The sequence below is a fragment of the Bombus pyrosoma genome, linkage group LG7 (genome assembly GCF_014825855.1).
Source record: "Bombus pyrosoma isolate SC7728 linkage group LG7, ASM1482585v1, whole genome shotgun sequence".
In the NCBI taxonomy this organism is placed as follows: domain Eukaryota; kingdom Metazoa; phylum Arthropoda; class Insecta; order Hymenoptera; family Apidae; genus Bombus; species Bombus pyrosoma.
Genome location: NC_057776.1, coordinates 18,832,853 through 18,850,689, shown reverse-complemented (window position 1 = coordinate 18,850,689; position 17,837 = coordinate 18,832,853). Strand labels below are relative to the sequence as shown.

At 36.0% G+C, this 17,837-nt stretch overlaps 1 protein-coding gene across 3 annotated transcripts in view; it reads right to left on the bottom strand.

Annotated features, from left to right (window-relative positions):
- The window catches only part of LOC122569065 (BAI1-associated protein 3), a 123,860-nt gene that overhangs the window by 30,664 nt on the left and 75,359 nt on the right, over nt 1-17,837 (bottom strand). For all 3 annotated transcript variants that reach the window (XM_043729528.1, XM_043729530.1, XM_043729529.1), the window contains exon 4: nt 3,793-3,961. In XM_043729528.1, the coding sequence (XP_043585463.1) occupies nt 3,793-3,961 (169 nt within the window). The remainder of the gene's footprint in view (nt 1-3,792; nt 3,962-17,837) is intronic.

Sequence of the window (17,837 nt, the reverse complement as noted above, 5' to 3'; positions counted from 1 at the left end):
CGTGAGAGAGAACGTTGGATCCGGTGTGTCGAGAGTTGTCTAGATTGTAGCGTGTTATTGCGATTAGTTCATATTAAACCACCGTCGTTTTTCTGTCTATATTTGTACAATCCATTCATTGTAAATAAATTACAAATACCAGGATATAATAATATTATATTCCATTGAAGATACTACATATATATTCAAGATAGATTTCACGAATCAATAAGTTTTCAATAACGCGAATGATTTAGATATTATATATCGTATATAACATTGTGAGAAGGAAGTGCGCAGGTATAACGTAGTGCTTTGCAAAAATGAAATGCTATGCCGTGGTATATTTCAATCTATCGCGGCGAAATATATTAAATTCGCGTGACAGTGAACGTGTCAACGAGTTAAAACTTTGTTGATAGCTTTAAAAACGACACGGGGCATTAAATAATTCCATGCAAAATGCCAGAACTCTGATTATTGAAACTTTATATTGAATTTTTATATCGTTCGACATGTTGGATCGAACGAAGATATTTATAATAATAAAAATCGGTTTGACGATCGCACCAGTAAAATGAGAAAGTCCGGTGCTAAAAGTTTCGAAACCTGTAAACACGAAGTTAATGAAAAATTAATTTTGGTAGCGCGAAGCATGGGAGCTCTGATTTTGAAAGATCACGCTTGAGAGACTTTGCGTTTAAAAAATTAAGGATAAAGAGGATAACTGTTTGGATTTCAAGTGAAAAGTAACGTTTTAAAAGGATTTTAAACGTATGGTGGTACATAATCCCGAACTAAAAATTTCGTGGAACGTTCTTCGCTCGCGGAAACGGAAAATATTTCTGAAATATAATTTTTCTGTACCAGCGAATGCAGAAGTGAATCTTGCAGGCGTGGAATATCTAATATAGTCCACTGGTTTATCGTGTCACGAAGTTGCGTTTGAGTTTGAATTTCTCTCGCACAGTGACCCAGGGAACGTTCATCTAGAGTTCCATAATCCACCTACACGCTGGCATTGTCCACTTTGTGAGAAGCAGATAGCAAATACGACGTGTCCAGTCAGAAAAGAATATCAAGAGTATTACTCTCAAGGATATTCTACAGGTTTTTGTACAAATTTCCTATGCTGCTTTATGATGTACACGTATATAGGAAAAGTAAAATCATAGAGGTTTTACTGAAAAGATTATAAGAACAATGAAGAACGCGAATAGCGAAATAACTGAATAACAAACGAGTCAATGAAAGCGATTAATAAAAATGAGAATGAAAATATAAGAAACGTATATCTATGAAGATTTTAGTGAAAAGATTAGATATAGGAACGGTATAAAATGTAAATGGAACATGGTTGAATAATAAATAGATCCATGAAATCTACGGTTTGCATTGGCAATTTGGTGCGGTTGCACATAATTGCGGAATTAATATTGCACTTGTCAAATAAATTCAATCCAATTGATCGATCGATATTATAAATAGGTTTTCATGGACGCGAACAACACTGTATTCACCGTTTTCTCCAAATCGCTAATTTTAATGTTAATGAAAAAAAGAGGAAGAGAATAGAATTAATTTGCATAAACCAAGCGAAACCAAAATCTGACCGCTTAATAATATAACGATATGATTCGTATTCGTTCGATGTTTGAAATTAAATGAATTTCAATTAATTTAAATTAATTCAGTGAAAACAAGGATAATGCAGGAACGATAAAAATAGGAAGGATTATCTCAACCACCTAATGGACATTCTGATCGAGGATTGTCGTGTCTGTTGCCGGTATCTTATGCGAAATATAGAGGTTTCTCGGAACTGCAATCATGAAATTGCGGATCGCTGGTGGGATAAACAAATGTTAAACAGGCGATATCGTTAAAGCGGCTGTCCGTCATTTCGATTGACCAGCACGCGTAATATTTCAAGAGAAATATAACTACCAAGTTGCATGCGATCTGCGCATACCGTAACCACCATGATAGATGACAAAAATGCATCACTATGAGAACGTTGCGAACAAAGCGTTATACTCGCGATAGTAAGTAAAAATACAGCAAGTAAAATCGAGGAACAGTTATTTTCTTGAAGTATATGAAGGCTCGATCGTGATTGTTAGTATTATATTTCACAATTCAAGATCTTGGCGGGATTACATACTGATAGTTACGCACGCAAACATTTAATTTGTAAGAAAATACAGGATTTGGTTAACAGCTAGCGTTGATTAAAGTCTAAATTCGTATCGAGGGAATTGAAGACAATTAATATTAAAATAATATTTAGCGAAAGAGAGAAAAATAACCTTGCGTATTCATATATTGAAAAATTACTAATTGGTTATTTTGATTATTCCGTTGGTTTCAATGATAACCGTAAAATGAAAATGCAAATTGAGGTACAGAAAATTAATGGACCAGAATAGTTGATCGATCGAACGTTTCATTTTGTAAAGTCTACATACTCGTTCTTTTTCCTATTCTCTGGCTGCGCATTCCAAGAAATTTCATACAGGAATTTATAGATGTTTGTAACAGTTTATATAAAAGATTGGAGATTTCTTTCTTTCGTTACGTTTCGCGATAAAATTATATTAGTCTGGTCATGGTCGAGTCTCGAAGAAAAGAAAGTCTTTGAGAAAATAAAAATCGAATTTTTTACTTTTCTTTTCTACTAAAATAAAGCGCTATCGCATGAAACGTCACGAAAACAAGACTTCGGATCACGATATCGACTTTATTATCAGAATAAGAAAAATTATCAAAATGACGTGTATTCGTTGTACGTGTAAAAGTTGTTTAAAGATCAAATATTACACGTTCCTAATTTTTAATGTATCTACGTTACTCTGTATGCATATGGATTTATACACAAGATTGTGTTTTGACACGTTACCATGTTTTCACGTTCCTCGTCGCATGGTTAACTTCAAACACGAAAGTGTATTGTTTAAAGTGTGATTAAATTCGACGCGCAGCTGCTTGCATTACGTCGACTGAAAGCAGTTAACAACTCTATCTCGCGTTTAAACGATAGCGAATGGCTAGAAGCTTTTGCATTCACCAAAACAGGCCATATAGCGCATCACTTTCATATTGCTGACACTACGGCGAAAACCGGAAACCTACACTCGTTATGTTTCGTCCGGTAAACTTGCAGAATTACGGACAACGCGGCCTACTCTAAAACGGAGGATAAACTTGTCCTTTCTTTAAACTTTTCTCTCTGTGCTTAACTTTTCCTTCTCATTTCCACGATTGCAGTTTTAACAAAATAAACACGCTTTTAAGAAAAATCATCGTAATATTTTTTAATAACTGCAATGTGTTGATTCTTTTGAATCTTCCTTATCATTTACAGAATTTTATCGAAATTTAATGTTTATTAATATCCACGTATAAAAATGTGATGGTTTAAATTGAAGATTAACAGGTTGATTGTCGCGACGGTTATCGGTATCATCGGTTAGAACGATTAAAGAAACATAAATTTCATAATGTGGAATGTTTCCAACAATGTCAGTGACTTATATAACGCTTTCAGAGAAAATGTGCGCGATTTCGTAAAAGTTAAATGCTAATGATCGAGGTACGGCTCTCATGGCAAAGTATATAAAATTCACACGACAATCAACGTGTTAAATTATTTATTATTTTTCTGTTAATTTATACAAATTAATTTCTAATTTACTTCCGACGAATTTAACTGATTTCGCATATTTAATTTAATTTCTTTCTACTAAAACTTAATTCAATTTACCTCTGACTTAGGATTAATGAAATAACCATTATTTGTAAGAGAGAGCTCACCTCTTTTTTGGTGAAACGATAAGTTTGCGTCAAGCTGGTGTCTCTGGACGGGGGTGGCGGTTCCTTGGCCCTGGCCTCTACTTCTTGAAGGACCATGAGCCTTCGATTTTCCTGTCTCCATGATAACGCGGTGAAACTTTCGAAGAAAGAGCCGTCTGTCTCTTGAACCCTGCAAGATCAATTACGTTTCATTCTTGTCACTTGTTGCTTCTTCGTTGCGTATCATAACGTATATAGATAGAGTGTCTGAAAAAAGAATTGATGCTACCGAAAATACCTAAATTTCTTTCCCGACCTTTAGTGGAAATTTATAGCGATTCTTTCCAATGATATAATAGATATTGCGTGTCTTTCGAAACTTCTATAGAATAATCTGTCAAATCATTTGCTACGCTATTTCAGATTCAGATGCGTTTGTGAAGATTTAAAAATCCGAGACATTATAACACCTAAAGAGAAAACACCCCACTAACACCTCACTAAAGGAATAAAATAGACAAACTGGAAGATGGCATCCCGCTGTGGGGGTAGCCATCCACATGTTATTTAGCAATTAAGCTAGAAAAATTTACCGAATGTCCAGCTGGACAAATTGTAAAGTACAAATTAAATAATAAAGAAAATTGTAAATAATAAAATTATAAAAAAATATTATAAGGACAAAGAATTATGCGCCGATGATTTTGCGAGAAACAACGAGTGCTGCTGAAAGTTTCAATGAAAAGTCGACAATGATCGCGATGATCGTTCAAGGAGAATTCGACGCCTAATTATCGCAGTCGCATGCATTTCCGTTCATTTTTTCCTCGCACTTACGTGTGCGCTGAGTTTTGCGTCGTTGCAGTAATATCGATCAGTCGAGGTGTTCCATGTTTTTTTTTTCACCTTCTCTTTTCGCTCTCTGCCTTTTTTTAATTAATGTGCTGCGCTTCGTGTGAACGAGGACGACGCAACGAAACACGTTGCAATTTGAAAATTGCCATATTGAAAGGCATCCGTGATTCTCGGCGAAAATTTCTGTGGAAATTGAACTTCCTTTTCGTTAGCGGAAGTACAAATTGTAAACGACGTATCTGATCTGGTTCTTTCAGAATACACGTATTTGCGTCTCACGTGCAGATATTTATGGAAATTCGTATTAAAATCATCAAAAGAGGAAACAAAATACAGAATTGCCTTAGCTGTTATTATACTTTCGATATTTCCTATATTTTCTACACATTATATGCATCTCATGCATGTTTGTATTTTCAAATTTTCCACAAATGCATAAAAATCCGTAGTCTAACAATAATGTATTTTTTATCCTTTGAATAAATTATTTATTGCAGAATTTTTATTCGAATTGAAGTGACACAAAAATCTACTGTTTATTTCTTTTATTCTCTTCATTTGTTCCGGTCGAATAAAACGTAACTGAACTAGATGTTAAAATAGGAACTTTAAAAATCTTCTCCGATAAACAATTAGTAGATTGTAGTGGTTTAATGCATTTTTTAAAGACCGAGCATGGTTATGATATTTCTGAGGTTCATACACAATGCAGATACATACTACATGTCAGAAAAGGTAAAAACACATCGAAGAAAGCGATCATTCCCTGAATTTCTTGCGATCATTTCCACGATGGATATTTTATCGATCATGTATACATTACGATACAAATTTATTAAATGGTGATTATAGTACGAGATAATATTAAACGATTTTAATTCGTCTGGCAGGCAATAATTAAATGATACCTAATTTTATCCTCGATAAAGCTATCATATCGTACCTAATGGTCTAGCCACTGCATTGGAAAAGTTAGTTCGTGTGTTTCACACATTTCGAGCTAATAGCAGAATCTCCCGTAAAGTCAACAGGTGTGGCGTTAATTTTCGTATTCCATTAACACTGAATTTAAATCTCGTTTCCGGCGTACTCTTGATATTTTAAATTTATGCATGCGTTCTATGCACTTCGCGATTTTTCATACAATTTTAACATTTTTCTCTACTTTTCTAATATAGCATACATCACTTATTTTACTCTCGTCGATATAATTTCGTCCGCGATCTTTCGATTATACGAATAAAATGTTAAATCAACCCACAAGAGGCGTAATTCTTTCGTTATTAAATGAAAATAATTTCATTTCCCTCAAATCCTAAAATTGTTTTCCACGTTTCTGCCAAGTTCTCCATTCCACTTTTGTAAAACACTTATCGTAACGTCTTCCATTGTTTCTTTTAACGATAATATATCTCTTATATCAGATATATATAATAAGTTCTTTATTCTCTTTTTCGCGAAACTCTTATTGTTACATCTTCCATTGTTTCAAACTGAGTTCTAAAGGATCACGATATTTATCGTATATTATATAATCTAATATATTTATTCATGCAAGGTAACAGTTTGTCGTCCCTTTAAACTCGACCATGATTGTATTTTCACAGGTGTCGTTTCGAAATATCAAAAATTCCCCGAAACTGTAATGCAGGGATTATTCGAGGCAATAATCCACGAAAAGGGGGCAAAGAATAGCTTTCTTAGGAACAATAAAGCGTCCCTATTGAGCGACGCTGGTTGGGCGGTTGAACAGAGGGATGCGAAGGGATCCGAAGAAAATAGCGAAATGAAAAATATGCAGATGAAAGTACGTTAAGCGAGCGTGTATTTGACGCGTCTGAAGGATCTGCGGGTCGTCTCGGATCTAATTTAAATCCGAAAGAAGCCACGCCACGCTTCGTGTCCCGGAGGAGCGTTCCACTTGGACCTGGCTGATACGAAAACGAGAAGTTTCCTCTAGTGCATCGTCACTACGAGTCAACGAAATAGAATCGATATTCCTTTCAACTTTGCGAGAAATATCGTTCGGTTTAACATATCACAGGATAGTCGTCAGAATCCTGTTACGTTTCTGCAATTATAATAAATCGAAAGAGAATTAGGTCTTAGTCATTACTACGAAGTTTTGGATTAATTCATACGTCATGATTGTTACGAACGAACGAACGAACGAACGAACGAACGATGTTTATTACAAACGAGATATATCATAATGTGCAATCTGAAATGCGTAAATGTGAAAAAATATTTTTAATAATTTTCAATCTGGCTCGATCTTATTTTATCGAATACTTTAAAATAAGTTTTGAAACCTTTTTATTCTTCAATTCTGTCCTGTAACTATATGATTTCCCTAGTTATTATGTAAGAACTGGTTGATAGTACAAACGTCTGCTCGTGATCCACATGTGAAATTTATCGGCTGTAGGGTTGAAGTATTAACTGACACACGCCGGGTCATTAATCTCGAATGTGTTGACATGTTCACTGCATACATATCAGCCCCGGTTCGCCTCATAATTTTACGACATGCATGTGATATTCGTTTGGATGGACGGAAATTAAAAATTACGTAACGTTTTGAAATAAACTTCAGCAATGATTCATACGATATGTACAGTTCAATTTTATTACAATTAATAATCGTAGTTTTACAACATAAAAATAAAGTTTCTTTTATCGGAAACATTTGTCGGTATATAAATTATTGAAATTGTAGTTTATTTTCATATAATAGTGATAGAATTTCAATCAATAACGTGCTGCGTTGGTATTCTGACCAGAGTATTTTCGGAAAAGTATTTTCTGTTCACCATTTCGAACTTTTCTGTATAATTTCTCTAAATATTCCTAGACTTCAGTTCTTCCGTCTTCCTACTTTTTAATTCTTTTTTTACCCTCGTACACCATTAGAAGTACACATATAGCGTCTAAATTCGAGCGAATGTTAGTGGGTACTGGTCTTTTTTTCTTGAATTTTCTAGCACTTTTTTTTATCTATTTCTATTCTCGTCCTTCTCTAAGCCCTGCTTAAACCCAGCTATTTTCTTCGTAAAAGCAGCTTTTCTGTTTTCCTTTGCCGAATCCATGTCGAACCTCGTTACGATCGAGTTATCTTGTTTCATTATCGTGTTATCTTTGTAAAAATAAATCGAGGATAAAGGAGATAAAAGCTTCATTCCTTTGAAATCTTTAGAAGTGCAAAACAACTCATCATTTTTATTATAAATACAAGTTGCTGTTGATAGTTGAAGAAAAAATCTACGCTTTGTCTTCCAAATCCATTAATTCTAATCTTTCGATCTTTTTCACACTGGTGAGTCTCGAATATTTATATATTTGTTATAAAAATTATGCTGTATTATTTATTTGGTATTCGTACTATCTTTTCACTCAGAAAATATTTCTATCGCAGACTATAAATAGTTTTATAAGATCTTGGTTCGTTGACGCGTTATCAATAGATACGTCAAATGGTTAAACGATTTCGTTAGGGAGCAACGATCGATCTAGCAACACGTTACTCAAGAAACACATTATTGTGCAGCGTTCGCGTAGGGTTGTACGCCCTGGCGGATTTATGGTTGCTTGGCCAGTATTTATTACAGTCTGATTCGAATTTATAGCGTTTCAGATCGCGTTAAAGCAAATTATCAGGTATTTTCTATTAAGGAACGTTAGGATTAAGACACAAAGCCACTTGAAACATGTAATAAGATTCCTTCTTCATTTTTCCAAGGCTAAATAACTTTAACTTTCAATAATATTTCAAAGCAATAACATGTTTAAATCTTCAAAAATTCAGACAATAACTTGCTTCAAGATGTTAACAAGTAATTCAAGAATCCCAATATCGAACTACAACACACCTTTTGAAACTTGGAAGTAGGGCAATAAGGTAGAAGTGAATTGTCGCTAATGAAATTAATAGACTTTGTGTTTGATCTTAACGTTACAGAATTTAATCAGAATGCGTTTAAGTCGCAATTTACTCTGTTTCAGACGAAATCAAATCCTTGACGTTGACGAATGCGATATCAAAGGGAAGGTCTGGCGTTTTCTTAGAGGGAAGCCATCGGTATTAGTGTACCACGCTATGCTTTGACAATGAAACGGTAGCGTTGTACGTAACAAGTGAGCGAGAAGCTAGAACGCAATACTTGATCGTTTCTCCTGTTACGAAATCAATGCCACCCTTTGACCAGAGAGAAGAGAACTGGATCACAAAGAGAAAATAGAGTACACGTGTATCGTTTACTTTAAATTGAGTCACGTTCTAAACCGAAAAGAAGATCATTCATATCCGAAAACAAGATGTAAACGATAGAACGAAATTATTTGTAGGAGCAGCACCCTAGAAAATTGAAGATAATCGTCTGAGACGATGTAACAATTACTTAATTAATTGAATTATTGAACTAATATCGAACAGTAGGTAGGACACTCAGTTTCTTACATTTGGAAATTGAACAGCAGTTGATAATAACCGTAAGAGTATTTAAAATTAGACTTCTGGAATTTTCCAGCACTTGAGTCTGGTATCCAATTGAAATATTGAATTAAATGAAATAATTCAATTATTTCAGAGTATTACACAGTCCATGTGATACTACGTCTTATCGAAGATTATGAGATACTAGTAAGTTGCATTCGGTAAATTGCATTCAGTAAAATACAGATCGGAGTAAAATTACTCTCAATTAATTTCTAATTAAGGTCGGTTTAATGTCTGCTTCCTTCCAAGGATCTTTTTAACATCAAATATATGCCACGTGATATCAGAGTAACAGAACTTTCGTACTTACAGGGCAACTTAATCAACCGAACCCCCCTTCCCCCCAATTTGTTGCAGCTTAAAGAAACTAAGTAGAGTTCGTTGAACTACAACAGGATTTGCGGAAATTGCTTATACACTGTGTTGAGTGGAGTTCCTTGATGTCTGTCAAACTTTCACATACTCAACTCTAGTCTATCGTTTAGAAGTTTCTCTAAAATTCTTTAGAGATCGATAGCATTTAACACGACGTCATTTATCAGACTAATATTTGATAAACTTTGTAAAAATCTCTAGTTTCCTATGTCCAAAAAGTCGAAGCTTAAATCGATGTATAGTATTGTGAAGAGAACGCGGATATTTATGCAAATTCATGTTTTTATGAATACAGAGTACTAAAAGAGTGAAACCTATTAAATATTGTAACAAGTGCTATACTTTAGATATTTTATTACTCCGACATTTATTATTCTGTGAATTTAGCACTCTTAAATTTCTCCTAAGTAGAAAAAAATCCTTAACCCAATTATGTGATATTAAGGGGATCAAAGAAAATTCTCTTGAGGCTCTCTATGAGAAAAGATCCTTCGTTCAAGGAATACAATCTACGACAAAACCGAAACTTGCATTTCGTTCACGAGGTAGCACATCATTCACTAATCGGGTAAGAGAAGAAGAAGAAAAGAGCAAACCTTATCTTCCTCGGAGCAAACAGCATAACAAAGTAGAACTAAATGGAAGGTCGAGGAGATAGAAAAATAGAAACTCGAACCGAAGGACAATGAGAATTGGAAGGTGAAGAAGTAAGAACTAAAAGAAGAGAGATACGGTGGAAGAACGGAATGCACGTTTGATACACAAGAGACACGAGAGGAGGGAAAAGTACAATTTCGAAGGAAATGGAGAAAGAGAAAAAGAAACGTCGGCCTCGTTAAGAGAGTTGGCCACTCGATATCGTACTTGAGGAATACGCGACGTTTATCTTGTTAAGCATGGCCTGTTGCGCTAATTTATACAAAACAGCGAACTTGTTGTATATTACGTCTGGAAGGATATTAATAAACGTCCATGATAGACTGTCGGTAAATATGACGATTTCCCCCTTTAACTCTTTCGAGGCGGATCCTTTTTTAACAATGCACGCAAGGGTATGATAATACGAATTATGATACGCCAAAATTTCAAAAAAGGAAATACAATTTGAAAGTAATTTTAAAAGTGGTTCGTATGTTGCGGTGAATTTTAACGGTAACGAAGGAAAGCGTATAATTTAATAACGCGAATGGAAAGTATAGCGATCTGATGAGAAAAATAATTTTTTTAATGGAATATGTAATTCTGTGGCGATAAATTTTAGCAACGGCAGAGAAAAATGAGTTATAATCTGTTAGAAGAAAAGCGTAATAATCTAAAGGAATTTTTATAAAAATTACCTTGAGGCGTGTCGAAAGGGTTAGACTTTAATGTCGTAGAAGTAGTACCGATGCTCGATAGAACTTTTGCTACTAAACCGCGTATTTCTTTTCGTTTGTCAAAAAATGTAAGAACATGTCCTTAAACGATTAAACGATTAATAATTTACACGTTGAGTGCCACGAAGGTCGCCGATGATCCACGCTACTAAATTGTTCAAAATAGTTAAAATAAGATTATCATGGATTATCAAATATTCAACAATGTGAATCGCTTGGATAACGTTGTCAGAAAGAAGTGCTCAGATAGGATATAATATCGCGCAAAAATTACATGTTATTCAGGACAAAGTATAAGAGATTCTCGTGACAATGAACGTGTTAATTTGGTAAAAGAAGAAATTCAATTTAGATACGCTCGTTTATTCCAAATTCAACGTATTTAGCGACAAAAATTTGACGATTACGACTTAATAAATATTTTAAACGTCATCAATCCTGATTTATTTTACAAAGCTAACAAATCCTTTTACGATCCACAGAGTAATGCAATATTTCCCCTTCGCTAAGTCATTCAACGAACAAGCAGCACCATAATCTCATCCCTTCCAAATAAACAAGCCACTCTTCCCAGGATCATAATCTTAAAAAGGAGCGAGCATAACTCGATCTAAGACGAATTCCTCGCCGCTGTTCGCTACTATTCGAGCCTGTGTAAGCGTGGCCTCGAAATTGCGTTGCCGTTCGACGTACAAGAATAAATCTGGCATTGCCTTCATTCCGGCCGCGGCTTATTTAATTTATTCGACGGTGGCACGGCACAAAGAGGTTTCCCTTCCATCGAAAATGGAATTTCAATGCGGGGAACGCTTACCGGCAGAGCTTACAGCTTGCCATTTTCTTCTCTTCCTCTCCGTGTCCTTCACTTACCGTTTCTACGTCCGTACCTACTTTCACGAGTTTCTTTGACGTTTCTCGGCATCTGTTGCTGGAACCTGGTGAAACGAGAACGCTGCGAAGGTAAGACGTATCGATAAAGTTCAAAGGAGAACGTCATGGCGCCGGGATACAAATGATACGTGACTCAGAAACGCGGTCTCCATCGCCAAAGATATGATTTCCACTGTATGAATCACGTTCCCACGTATACGACACTTTGACCAGTCTCACACTGTCTGACGCTCCTCTATGAATTTCGTGCTTCTTCTCGGCATTCCTATTCCCCTTCGTTCTGTCACTCTGTTTTTAGTTTTTACTTTCTTTCTCATGCCGAGACATTTCCTTACAAGATCAAGTTGACGCTTCAATTGAAAAGATTTCAGACAGTGTGAGGGAAGATGTAGGAGTTATTCAGTGCTATTCGCGATATTTTGTTCTCCCAGTTCTGTTCCCTTGTAGTTCTACCTACTACTTCACGCTGGAAAGTTTTCATTGCTCTTTCTCATTTTCTGTGGCGTTCGTTTTTCAGGCGTTCATAGTTATAAATATCGCTACGAATTGCTTCTTTATTCGATCTTTATATCGTGAATTTGCCTCTATGTTGTAATTTGTCGCGTCTTCTCTATTGATATTTTTGACATAAGCTTTTGTTTTCGAATATTTTTCGGACATATTTCAGGCAATTTTTTGTAACACGGGTAGACTTTTCATTTTCGTCTAAATTTTCCCTTGGCATTTTCGATTGCCTTTAAAAAATGTATTTGTTATAAAATATAAATAGCAAAACCGTAAAATTATAAAATACGAATATAAGCTGTAAATCGTGAAACATTAATACAAATTGAAAATTGCAAAACATAAGTACAAATTATATGCTTTTCATTATAAGATGTCAATGTATAAATTACAAATCTGAACGTTAAAATATACTAAACATAAAATCATAATTCCATGGTAATTTTATATTTCCAGAATTTCATTTCCAATAGAAGACCTACTTTATAGAAGTCAAATTTCGAGAGGCTTCTACGTTTTTCCGCATCTTCCATCGTCGTTGAGTTTATATCAAAGAGAACATAAACACGTACCTTTACAGTTATTTTTCTTCCAACACCAAATTTATATTCTTATCTTTCCCCCTCCCCCAAGAAATTTATTTTTCATCCCAATATGTATATCTTCTCTATCATCCACGAGATACATAATCGTACAACTTCAAACACACGCAAACACGTTACAGTATTTTTACGAGGATGAAAATTCGAAGCGGGTCGTTTTCTAGTTTGTTTGAAAAACCAATACGATGAAAATTGCTAGAGTTGCGAGAACCGTTCAAAATTTGAATACCACGGAAACATCGAGAGACCCAGTGAAAATTTACGGTTAGAATTTTTACTGTCATTTATGCCTTCGGCAACGGTGGTCGTAAACTCGATGGCCAGCACTTTGGTATCCGGTTCGTAGATTGTTAACGTCAGGAAGGATGTTTATATCGTGTATCGTTCCCTTACCTCCCTACTTCTACCCTATCTGTTCAGAAGATTTGTCTTGGCCGAGTAACTGCGATAGAAAATTCTATTCTACCGTTTTCCGCTTCTTCCTCAAGATTGCTATCGATTTAAGAAAGAAAAGAAAAAACGAAAAGAAAAAGAATAAGAATCGATTAGTTAGTTTCGAAGACGGTACAGGAAACCTTTCATTGGAATGAGTTCCTGCTTTTCTACGAGAAAAATATTCGGATATTTCTTGGTGGAAATAAGTAAAAAAGCAAGCGAATTGAATTGTTGTGTAGCATTGGTTGAACATACGTTCGATTTGTCTTATTGTGAATTTTCCTTTGTTGAGTTGTTTTATTGGAGCTAGGGAAAGCTGGATGAACAGGGTTAATCGTGTTTTAAATTTACTTTTTGTTCAATATGTCAATTGAACCGATTGTTATCAGTCTCCTCATACTGCTGGAGCAAAGACCGTGTCGAAGTCGATTTATGAGCGATAGACCTGCACGGTTATATTAGCGACAGGTGCTCGATTGAGTGACGAATCAAACGCGCAATTAGAACGGCGTATTGTATTCGTCTTTGCCATTATCAGGATAGTGATATACAGAAGTACATGCGAGCATGAAAAAGCAAATAAGAATTCTATCGAATTAAGGAATCATATACAATTACTCAACTCTTGATTTTAAATTTACGATGTTTCCAGTGTGCAAGTGTTTAAATCTTCGAATCGTCAAGTTCTCAGCTTTTCAAATCCCCAAATACCCAAATATTCAAACTTCTAAATTCTTGAATATTCAAATGCTTAATTTTTGAAATTTCCAACAATAAGATTGATATCATTAAGTTACAGTTGATTCCTATTAATAGCAGCTGAGCCAAGGTTTCTTAACAATAGCTTAACCAAGAAGCTGAATTCTTCCTGTACCCTATACAACCTCTTATCGACACGCCCCACATTCGGTTCACTAGGTTACACAGGATCCGAGTACATAACCAGGACGATCGATGATCGTAGACAACCGGAACCGCAGGCAACGATATAAAACTTTTTTGGATTTAACAGTAGGGATTCGTGGATATAGGCGTGAATTTCTGCCGACAGGAGGATTAGGATTAAGACGTGGAATTCGCGAGCTTGTCCATCCTGTTGCTTCCCTTCTTCTGTTCGCGATATTACGTTTCATCCCCTTGGCTATGCGAATAAACGCAAAGGGTAATGGGCCGCGAAGCAACTCGATGAAACGTAACCTTCCGGGTTCCTTCTGTTAAGCAATTACTAGCTCGTGGAAATTGAACGATTCCTGTGTAGATTGAACGCCGTTCGCTTCGCCATTGCCGAGACCTTTTCTCTGGTTTCCAGTCGTATCTGTCGTTCGAATCGAATCGAACGATTGATAACAGGTAAGAGATGACGGTAGAAGTTGATACAATCGATTGAATGGAAATTATCCAATTATTTAAGTTTCTTTATACCGTATAGTAGTTTTAATCTATCTCTTATGGATATTGGAAAATTTAATAAAATAAAGCTTATCGTTGTTGTTTCTTTTACTCTTCTATTATTTCAGATAAATTTTGCGTATATCTTTTATTTATTGTATTGGTAGTAATCTTTGTAACAATGCACTGTCAAACCTATTGTCATGTTCTTATTCTTAATCTAAAAATATCATCTTAAAACTATTTGAATCAGTTTTCTAATTGCCAGGATAACAAATAATCAGCCGAAAATATTTGAGAGAAAGTTTGTACATTATTAGTAGAGAAATTGTAATATCTCTGAGGATTAATTTTCTCTAAATTATCTTCTTTGTTCTCGATCGTGTAAAATTTTTCAATAAGAACATTCTTCAAATTCGACGTTAATATTTTACTAAAAACAATTCTATCAAAAGAAACGAGACTGCTTAATCGCTCAGTTATTATTAATTCCTTTCGTATTATCAATTATATTCAGACAAACGATAATTCTGTCCCTTCGTTAACCCTCTTTTATTCGCCTTTTGCGAATGTTTCCAGAATCACAACCATTGCTTTAATAATAAAAAAGAAAAAAAAATGATGTGGTAACCCGGAGGAATTCCCTTTGTTCTTTTAAACCGTTGCTTTTTTTTTTTAATCCGATCTGTGTTCCAGCAAATTCGATGTATCGCAGTATCGTCGTCAAAGCGTTCATCTCCACTGGGAGTTGAAAGCAACGCTATTCTTTCCTTCCGCGTTCCTCCGAGCCCTTCGAGCGTTTAATTTATCGAGTGAATAAACCCGCTGCGGAGAATAACTTTCAAGAATGTGTCAATTCGTGTGAACTGCGGAGAACCGTCTTCATTAACCGTCGAGCAGTTCGAACGAAGATTGGTTAGTTAACAGTAATTACTAGATTCCCCCGATTAATGTGATTAAGTAAGTACATCTTTCTTGAAATTCTTCTCATTTCTCGTCGCTCGTTTGTTCTAATATTCCATAATTATTATTATCGCCAATCAGTCTCGATGTTACAGCTTAAACTTATATAACGTTAATGTAAAAATTAAAATTGGAAAAACCAAGCACACTTTGTAGATTTAATTCGATGTACCAATACGTCGACTGATGTTCTCAATAAATAGAATTCAATGTGTTATACGAAGGTAAATGAAAACGTTTAATAGAAACGTTGCCTTATTAAACACGGAGACCCTTGCATTTTGAATTTTGAAATTCCCCGTTGGTTAGTCAGAAATGAGCATTTTTAGTCATTTCCAGTTAAAGTATTTTTCAACAATTTTATTCAATTTCCATCAAAGTCCTTTCGCAGTTTCTTTTCAAGTAGCAACTAATATCAAATATAATCAAATATAATCTCTTTGCATTTTCGCTTGAATTAAACTCCGTTTACCGAATGTCCAGTTTGAGAAATTGTAAAGTACAAATTAAATAATAATAAAAAGAAGAAGAAATTAAATCTTCTCAGAATGGTCTGTATTCGCAATGTGTTACACGTCCGGTGACTCTTTACACCAAGCAGGCCCCACGCCGCGGGCAAGATGACTGCTAGATGTTTGCGCATCCTTTTTGCATACCCTCAATAGTCTTAAGGATCCACCATAAATCTTGGCATTTTCATAGTCAAGGTCCTTCGGACCAAACAAATATCTTTTTACTTTAAATGTTCCTTGAAGTTATTGTCCACTCTGGGAAAGTACGGGAAGTTTGGTTTTTTCCACGTTCGGTATCCCCCGCTAGCAACTTTCTCTGGAGGATGGCTAGAACTTTTCCTTGTCCACCAACCTCTTTCTTATCCAATTGGAAGCAACGACTATTGCCCTCATTCTCCTAGCCAAAATTAACATCCACGAATCCGATGGTCCCGCGCGCTAGACACACCCGTCAATAGCTTTCCTCCGCCACGACATCGTCATCGAACTACACTGATTTTCCATCTTTAGATCAGCCAACATCTCTCGACTGGTTTTCCACCCTTAGATCATTCATCTATTTAACTTATATCTATACACACCGAGCGTAACTGTCTATGTCTATAAAGTTGTTGGAATAAAGTGTATGAGGTGATATGTATTTGTGATGATAGTGCTGCGGCTGGCGTAGATGTCGCTGCTGAGGTACTGCTGCCTTCTCATTTTTGTGTTGTGGAAGAAAAGTCGGGATTTGAACCCGGGCCCCGTTTGTAACCTAAGGCGCTAACCACTGCGCTGCCGTCGTACGGTGGTAGTTGCTGTCGATTGTCGCCACGTGTGTATATTGTAACCTGTTACTACGGTGTTATAATCAGCTTAACCAGCTCTATTATCCTAAACGAAATAGGGAATCGATCACTTCGTGGCGTCGATTATCTAATCGTAACGGGAATTTACGACTCCCGTTGGCGCGCTTCTCCGCGATCGCGTCTCTTCGCGATTGCTTCGAGAACCCTTCGTCCTAATGAAATACCAAAGTTTGAAATGAAAAAAAGAAAATAGAAGCTGTAACGAAACCGATCGAAAAATACTGAAAATCGTGCCGCATTACGATACAAGCGAGACCGATATCACCATAAATAATAAAATTGCGCCTAGCTTCCTCAAAGTAATTACTTGGCTAAGCTCGTCAATAAACGCTCATCAAAAACCCTCGACCAGCTCAACTATCTCTCATCCGGCGAGTATTTCACAGGCAGCACTGAAGCGATGCAAGCTGCTCTCAATCTTGCTCGCTTAGGAACTTGAGAAAGATGTTAATCTTATTCGCCGCTAATTGCTCCGGCAGTTAATTAACGCGTCGCGTCGAGTCGGGAGGAAGGCGTGGCCCGTTGGACTTGCTCGAAAAATCTTTTCAAGTCTTCCCAACCTCTTTTCGCAATCTACTAAAGCCTCAACAAGTGTCACGCCCGTCTTACGTGTACTCGTTTGTCAGCCGGATAAAAAAGTTTCAGAAATAAAGAAGAGAAAGTCTAGCTGTCAGCCTTTTTTCTACTCCGCTTGTTCAATTGTCTGCATGGTGTAAGAAAGCTCGATACTGGGTTTTGTCGCACGCTTCACTGTTACAGTGAATCGTGCGGTGAAATACACGCGAGGGGCTTGCGATTGTTCGCCTGTTCACCGGGGAGAA